At 51.4% G+C, this 8,706-nt stretch overlaps 1 protein-coding gene across 1 annotated transcript; it reads right to left on the reverse strand.

Annotated features, from left to right (window-relative positions):
• Window positions 1–6,813: 6,813 nt before the first annotated feature.
• Window positions 6,814–7,660, reverse strand: NANOS2 (nanos C2HC-type zinc finger 2). Its single transcript, XM_003127232.3, has one exon. The coding sequence runs from the start codon at window positions 7,400–7,402 to the stop codon at window positions 6,986–6,988; it is 417 nt and encodes a 138-aa protein (XP_003127280.1). The 5' UTR covers window positions 7,403–7,660; the 3' UTR covers window positions 6,814–6,985.
• Between the last annotated feature and the right edge of the window lie 1,046 nt (window positions 7,661–8,706).

Below are 8,706 nucleotides of genomic sequence, written 5' to 3' on the forward strand. Positions count from 1 at the left end.
GTCGCACGCATGCGTGCCCATAGCTGCCCGCTAGCCTTGGTACCGGGACTCCGTCTCTGCGCAGGCGTAGCAGTTCTTGGAGGATGGGTGAGAGACGATGGAGATCATTGGAACCAATGGCTTCTCAGCCTTTCGGACAGTCTTGCAGCCCATCCAGCCCTGTAATTATGCCTGGGTCTGTTTTAGAAAAAGGGGAGGGAAATGGTGCTGGAGGGAAGCGCTTCGTCTCCATGACAGCTGTGTAGGTGGCGTGGAGAGCATAAGAAAACCTAGTTGCAGCCCCTCATACCCGCCCCTGCACCGGGCTGTTCGGGGTCAGCTAAGCATCTATTACCTGTAGGGGTGGGGCACCCTGGGGATATTCCGCCCCAGGCAGGTGCAGTAACCATAGCAACCTATCAACTTTCCAGTCCTGCGCGGGGGTGGGGCGGGGGGGGGGAATCCTTCTCCAAACACGTCACTGCTGGCAGGAGGGGAGGGAGAGCAGAGGGCGAGCTTCTTGGCTGGTAACGGGTGAGCTCCGCACAGGCGTGACTTTAAGCAAATGCATGGAGGCAGGAATGAACCTAGAACACACGTTATAGCTGGAAGGCAGAATGATGGAGTTAAGTGTACACCGAGAAATTTGTGGGTTTAGCATCCTACTGGAGTCCTCAAAGTTATTCCACAGTGCTTCATTCATCAATTCGACAAATGGATATTGAGCGCCTGTACAATTCTAGGTGCAGTGATTGCAGAAGACAAACATCTACCGTCATGGAGCTCACCTTTTAGTTGGGACAGTCAGACAATTAGCAAAATGAATAAGATCTATAAATGAAAAGGTGATAAGTACTATGAAATAAATGGAAGTAGGCAAAAGGGTTGGGGAGTATGGTGTGTGTGTCTGTTATTATTATATTATTGTATTTTATGTTAAATTTATTTTCAGTTGTGTCTGACATGCAGAAGTTCCCAGGCCAGGGATTAAACTGGCGTCGCAGCAGCAACCTGAGCCATGGCAGTGAGAGTGCCACATCCTTAATCTGCTAAGCCACCAGGGAACTCCTGTAACTTTAAAGTAAGGTGTTTAGGGGAGGCCTTCCTGAGAAGGTGACACTTGAGTAGACAAAAGAAGAAGGTGAGGGGGCAAATGCAGCCAGAGGTAGGGCTGTGGCAGGAGGCTGGTGGGCTGGAGTGGAGGGAGCCAGTGGCCAGCAGGTAGCGTCAGCTGGGGAGACAGATATGCAGGGCCTTGTGAGTCCCTGTAAGGTTTTGGCCTTTACAGGAGGTGAGAGCCATGAGCAAAGGAAGGACCCAATCTGACTCTGGCATTACTAGTATTCCCTTGGGGAACCGATTTGAAGGAACAAGGATGGAAGCTGGGGTCCTGGAGGTGACTTCAATGGCTCAGGTGAGAGCTGGTGGTGGTGGCTCCAGCCAGAGCGGTGGAGTGGAATTGGGTAGAGGAAATGAGAGAAGGGAGGAGTTGAGAATGACTCCAGTGTCTTTGGCCTGGAAGGATGGAGCTGCCAGAAGCAAAGACAGGCAGGGCTGCGAGAGGACAGGAGTTCAAGTTGGTCCGAGTACAGATATCAGGTGGGCAGCTGAATATTTGAGTCTGAACATCAAGGGAGAGGTTTAGTGTTGAGATAGGAATTTAGGAGTTCTCAGTGAATAAAGACTTTTAAACTCCTAAGCCTGGGAGAGGTTGGCAAGGGAGCAGATGGAAATGGTGGCCTGAGGCTGAGCCTGCTGACATCATGGGCGGGGATTAACCGAGGAGCCAGAGGAGGAGAGGAGTGAGCGGCAGGAGAAGCAGGACCCTCTGCTGTTAGGGGAGGAAGTGGAGAAAGGATGAAGTCAGTAAACTGCCAGGCAATTGTAGCCAAATAGAACCTATCACTTGAGGTCATTGGATATCAAATCAAAGAGTGACAAGTCCCCAAGTTTGTGTATTTTTCTCTGTTCATATTTTTCTGAGTGGCTGCAGGTGCAGAGCAGGTGGCAAGATGATTTTCACCAGGGCTGCATTTAGGTAAAGCCCCACCATGTGCCCCATGAAGGGTCAGGGTCCGGGAATCACAGGCAGCCCATACAGGGCCTGATGGGCAACATTAAGAAGATTGAGGGGTTCCCGTCATGGCTCAGGGGTAACAAACCTGACTAGTATCCATGAGGATGTGGGCTCGATCTTTGCCCTCGTTCAGTGGGTTAAGGATCCGGCACTGCCATGAGCGGTGGTGTAGGTCACAGATGCGGCTTGGATCCCGTGTTCCTGTTTCTGTGGTATAGGCTGGCAGCAGCAGCAGCCCCGATTTGACCCCTGGTCTGGGAACTTCCCTATGCTGCAGATTCGACCCTTAAAAAAGCAAAAAAAAAAAAAAAAAAGAAGCAGCAGCAGCAGCAGCTTGAATTTGATCCTATGGGCAGTGGGTCCTGAGCAAGGCTGGACAGGATTGTGATGTGTGCTTTTTTTTTTTTTTTTTTTTTTTTGGCCTTGCCCGTGGCATTTGGTAGTTCCAGAGCCAGAAATCCAACCTGTGCCACAGCAGCAACCGGCACTACAGTAGTGACAGTGCCAAGTTCTTAACCAATAGGTCACAAAGGAACTCCTGATTCTGGATTTTTTTTTTTTTTTTTTTAGGGCTGTACCTGGGGCATAAGGAGTTTCCCAGGTTAGGGGTCTAATCAGAGCTGTAGCCACCCATCTATGCCACAGCCACAGCAACGCCAGATCCGCGCTGTGTCTACATCACAGCTCACAGCAACGCTGGATCCCTAACCCACTGAGCAAGGCCAGGGATTGAACCCAAAACCTCATGGTTACTAGTCGGGTTCATTAACCACTGAGCCACAACAGGAACGCCTGGGTTTTTTTTTCTTTGTCTTATTTTAGGGCTACACCTGAAGCATATGGAAGTTTCCAGCCTAGGGGTCAAATCAGAGATGCAGCTGCCAGCCTACCCCACAGCCACAGCAACACTAAATCCTTAACCCACTGAGCAAGGCCAGGGATCAAACTAAGTCTCAGGGATACTAGTCAGATTCATTACCGCTGGGCCACAATGCGAACTCCCCAGATGTATTTTGAAAGGAGAGCTGACAGGGTTTCCTGATGGGTGTGTGATTTCCTTTTTGGAACTGATGAGACGTCCAAGTGGGTTTCTTGTAGGTAGTTGTACTCAGTGAGATTGGAATTCTGGAGAAAGGTGCATTCTTTAGAATGAATGAAAGAGAAGGGAGGGAGGAAAGAAGGGAGAAGAAAGGCAAGAGATGAAAAGGATGGATTGAAAGACGCATAAAGGGGAGTTCCTGTCGTGGCTCAGTGGTAATGAACCCGACTAGCATCCACGAGGACGCAGGTTCAATCCCTGGCCTTACTCAGTGGATTAAGGATCCAGCGTTGCCATGAGCTGTGCTGGAGGTCATAGACATGGCTTGGATCCCCCATTGCTGTGGCTGTGGTATAAGCCGGTGGCTACAGTTCCAAATGGACCCCTAGCCTGGCAACCTCCATATGCCGCGGGAGTGGCCCTAAAAAGACCAAAAAATATAAATAAAAATTCTCACCAAGTTCTGTGAGAGTCTAAACTCTCCACCAGCCTCTCTTTCATCTCTGATCTTATCTCTGACTCAGCCGGGCTCCTGCTCATTTTGGCAAACACACCTCAGGGCCTTTGAACACACTGTCTCCTTTGCTTAGGATGCCTTTCTCCTGGTTTTCTCAGCTTATATGGACTCTGCCCAAGGGTCACGTCCATAGAAGGACCACCCCTGAACCTGTTCCCCCATAAAATAGTCTCTCCTTCACTCTCGATCCCTCTACCCTGACTCCTTTTCCTTCACAGCACTGATCACTCACCTGACATTTTTTTTTTTTTTGGTTCTATAATGATTTTTCTTTTTTTCCATTATAGCTGCTTTACAGTGTTCTGTCAATTTTCTCCTATACAGCAAGGTGACCTAATCACGCATACATATATACATTCCTATTTCTCACATTATCCTGCTCCATCATAAGTGACTAGATATAGTTCCCAGTGCTACACAGCAGGATTTCACTGCTTATCCATTCCAAAGGCAACAGTCTGCATCTGCTAACCCCAACTTCCCAAACCATCCCATTCCCTCCCCCTCCGGCTTGGCAACAACAAGTCTGTTCTCCATGTCCAGGATTTTCTTTTCTGTGGAAAGGTTCATTTGTGCTGTAATTAGATTCCAGATATAAGTGATACCATATGGTATTTGTCTTTCTCTTTTTGACTTACTTCACTTAATATGAGAGTCTCTAGTTCCATCCATGTTTCTGCAAATTGCATTATTTTGCTCTTTCTTTTCTTGTTTGTTTGTTTTGTTTTTGTTTGTTTGTTTTTTAGGGCTGCACCTGCAGCATATGGAGCTTCCCAGGCTAGGGGCTGAATCAGCTGCAGCCACCAACCTACACCACAGCTCACAGCAACACCAGATCCTTAACCCACTGAGCAAGGGTAGGGGTCAAACCCACAACCTCATGTTTACTAGTCAGGTTCGTTAACCACTGAGCCACGATGGGAACTCCTATTTTGCTCTTTTTTATGGCTGAGTAATATTCCATTGTGTATATATGCCACATCTTTTTTTATTTTTTTTTTAACACTTTTTTTTTTTGGTCTTTTTGCTATTTCTTTGGGCCACTCCCACGGCATATGGAGGTTCCCAGGCTAGGGGTCGAATCGGAGCTGCAGCCCCTGGCCTATGCCAGAGCCACAGCAACGCAGGATCTGAGCCGCGTCTGCAACCTACACCACAGCTCATGGCAACGCCGGATTGTTAACCCACTGAGCAAGGGCAGGGATCAAACCCGCAACCTCATAGTTCCTAGTTGGATTCATTAACCACTGCGCCACGACGGGAACTCCTGCCACATCTTCTTAATCCATTCATCTGTCCATGGACATTTAGGTTGTTTCCATGTCTTGGCTACTGTGAATAGTGCTTCAATGAACATGTTTTGTCCACATATGTGCCCAAGAGTGGAATTGCTGGGTCATATGGTAGTTCTATGTACAGCTTTCTTAGGTACCTCCATACTGTTTTCCAAAGTGGTTGTACCAGCCTACATTCCCACCCACAGTGCAGGAGGGTTCCCTTTCCTCCACACCCCCTCCAGCATTTGTTCTTTGTGGATCACCTGACATTTTGTTCTATATTTACTGCTTGATTTTCACTTTACTCGCCCTCCTCCCCACTAGAATGTAAGTTCCATGAGGGCAGGGGTCTTGTCTGCCACAGCCCAGAATAGTACCTGGCAGAAGGCAGAGCGCCATAAATGTATAGAACAGTGAAAAAAAAGAAGCCCTGGTATTATATGCAAAGTTTTATGCATATGTGCATTTCCCTGGGGTGGATACCGTATTTTTGGTCACCTTTCCAATGGGGTCTGGGAACCCAGAGTTTATTATCATTATTTTTTGTCTTTTTAGGTCCGCACGTGCAGCATATGGAGGTTCCCAGGCTAGGGGTCAAATTGGGGCTGTAGCCGCTGGCCTGCAACACAGTCATAGCAGCGCAGGATCCGAGCCACATCTGTAGCCTACACCACAGGCGACCGCAATGCCGGATCCTTAACCCGCTGAGAGAGGCCAGGGATCGAACCTGCGTCCTCAGGGATGCTAGTTAGATTTGTTTCCGTAGAGCCACGGCAGGAACTCCTGGGAGCCAGAGTTTAAGAACAACTGTAAAGTCTGTCCTGCAAGACCTGGGCTCTAGCATGGTGGGAGGGGACCCTGGCCAGGGCTTGAAGAAGCCCCTGAAGAGGGACTCTGGGGTCAAGGTGAAGGCTGGGACTTGGGGACCAGTCCCAAGGTGACCTGTGTGGGAGGATGTAAGGCGGGCACAGTCTTTCATGGGAGGGACCCAGGACTCCTTCCTGCTCTGCCTCAAGCTCCCCCTGTTTGGGGAAACATGCAGGACCCCTCCCTCCCCCAGCCTCGGAGGAAACAGACAGAGTGGTTTCAAAGACAACTAGAAACGCTTTTATTAACTAGAGCTCAACATCCGGGCCCAGCCCTGAGCCAAACACCAAACAACTTAAAAAAATCTGACCAAGGCTTTTCTTTGCCCCTTAAATAAAATCAAGGCAGTCCGCTGCCCTTCCCATCCAGGCACCAAAACCCCTTTCCTGCGGGAGCTTCGTTGACTTAACTGTTGGAGGATGACAAAAAAACGGGAGGCCAAAAAGGAACTTTACAAACTGTCGTGATTCGTGGAGCCGGCGGCAGGTGGCGGAGAGACACCCTCTCGCTGGGGAAAGGACCCATCGGTGATTGGCCGTTGGGGGCAGGAGCGCTGAGAAACGGAATTAACAATGGGATGCACAGGGAGGGGGACCGTTCAAGGGTATCGGCTCACCCCAAGGCTCTCCATCCCTAGGTAAGCCTGTGAAGATGGGGTGCCCTTCCGGCGCGCCCCCTCCTTTCGCCAGGTCCTGCTGGACGGGCCGCTGAGGGCAGGGAGGGACCCAGCCGGTGGCGTCCATGGTGAGCCGGTGGGTCGCCGGTGGCTGAAGAAGGTGACGGCTGGCTTGAGTCAGAATCCCATCTTGAAGTTCTTGGGCTGGAGGGCGCAGGCCTGCCTGTTCACGCTCCCCAGATTCTGAGGGGTGGGCCTGGGAGAGCACAGTGGGATCCTGAGTTGTCAAAGGGGGCAGGGCTAGTGTCCCAGAAGGACTAAAAGATCCAGGAACCAGAAGAAGCCATAGGGCTGTGTGGTCCAAGGGGCAGGGGTCCCGCCGCACCAAGAATTCACAAGCAGCCCAGTACAGAACCCCCCGGGCTGAGAGGTCCAAGGGGCAGGGCTGGCCTGGCTCCCCACAGCCTCCATGGTGTCAGGATCCAGCAGGGGTGGCATCCTGGGGGTCAGATCTTCCAGAAGGCGGGGTGAGTCCGGGAATGGAGAGGAGTCCAGGGACTCGGTAGGACTGAGCCCAGAGGCTGGGTGTGCAGGGGTGGGCACCTTGCGGTCCTCAGCGCTTGACCTTGCGGCCGGCTGAATTGCGCCCACTGCGGCGATAGAGAGACTGCTGGCCGCCGTTGAGCGGGCAGTACTTGAGTGTGTGAGCCTGGTCACCGGTGGCCCCGCACAGGGGACACACATAGTGTCGTAGGATGGGACACACCACCACGCCCTCCGGTGTCTTCAGCTGGTGCGAGGAGTACACGTGGCGAGATTCCCCATTGTGTTTGCAAAAGTTGCACAGGGTGGCCAGCCCCCCGCTGGCCCCCCGCTCTCCCGGGCCCTGGTCCTGCTCCAGTGGGGGCTCAGGTCTTGGCTCCCCGGTGCCCGGGGCCTCTGGCCCTTGTCGACGATTCTGGATCAGTCCCAACACCACCTGGCTCAGGTTGAAGTAGTCCTTCCACATGTCAAAGGGTGGCAGCTGCATGGCACCCAGGTTGGGGTGGTGGGCGGCTGGGGAGAGGTGGGCTGGGGGACCGCAGACAGGAGCAGCAGAAGGTTTTCTGGAGCAGAGAGGAATGGCACCCCTTTTTATACTCCCCAAAGACCCTTCTAAGCAAAGGTGGAGCTTAGGATTTAAAGGGCCCACTCCTTTCCCTTGATCGCATCCGACTCTACTCCTCCGTGGCAATCTGGGAGGGCGTCAGTCCCCTCGTCTCTGGTCCTTGCTCTGCCTCCAAGGTTCTCTGTGACCTCTGGAAAGACCCTTCTCCCAGAGCCTCAGTTTCCCTGTCTGTTCAATAAAGCTCCATATCTGCAAATGCTCCCAACCCCCCTCCTCGCTTACTGCAAGGCTGGGGGCCTGCTCCCTCCAGACACTGCAGAGCCTTCTCTAATGGTAACAACCACTGCCCCTTACTATGAGCCAGATGCTGTGCTGCTTGGGTACCTTCCCCCTCTGGTTTCGTTTTCACAGCCGCTCCGTGGGGGTGACACGGTTATGATCCCATTTCATAGACAAGTCGCCGAAGCTCAGAGGCGAAAACTCACTGGCTCAGAGTCCCACAAAACACAAGTGGCAGAGCTGGGTTCTAAGCCAGGGCCGTGTGACTCCAAAGCAATTGTTGGTTTAAAACCTAATTTGTCATCACCTTTGGAACTAGGAGCCACTTAGTCACCAGCTATTTAATGAGCACATACTGCAGTGTTCATTGTTTCATAAACACAATCCCTTTGAATCTCATAGACACTCAAGGGGGTGGACCGCATCATTTCCATTTTATAGAGAAGGATAGGAGGCTCAGAGAGGTTAAGAAATGTACTCATGGTCACACAGCAGGGCAATGGCAGAGTTGGGATTTGCTCTCAGTTCTGGCCCCAGAAACACTGAGAAATTGATCTTAGAAGCAGCAGGGGACCTTGGCATCGGACCTTCTCACTTAGAATGCTCACCCTCCCCCCTTGGCCTGATACATTGTCCCATATGCTTCCTGACCTGCAGGACCCAGTAAAAACCTTGTCTCCTACCCATGCCACCTTCCAGGAATTCAGCAAAGCCACAGCAACCTTATGCCTGTCTCATGAACAACCAGTCCGGCAGGGGAATAGCCAGCCAATGAGAAAATAATAGACCATAAGGACCCAATTACATAGGCTGGGCTGGGAGAGGTGACCTGGAAGTTGAGACACGCGGGACAATCAGGAAAAGGAACACAAGATAATGGAGACCTGAAAATTGGGCACCCAGCGAAGGTGGCTAGGTTGGCAGATCAGAATGAGGGTCCTAAGCTG

Source organism: Sus scrofa, chromosome 6 (genome assembly GCF_054392235.1).
Source record: "Sus scrofa isolate SSC_HxYL_T2T_F1_AM1 chromosome 6, Sscrofa_HxYL_maternal_Yorkshire_Landrace_v2.0, whole genome shotgun sequence".
NCBI classification, from domain to species: Eukaryota; Metazoa; Chordata; class Mammalia; order Artiodactyla; family Suidae; genus Sus; species Sus scrofa.

Bases quoted from the DNA above. Each gene is read 5' to 3' on its own strand.
- NANOS2 (XM_003127232.3), bottom strand. From the start codon at position 7,402: ATGCAGCTGCCACCCTTTGACATGTGGAAGGACTACTTCAACCTGAGC.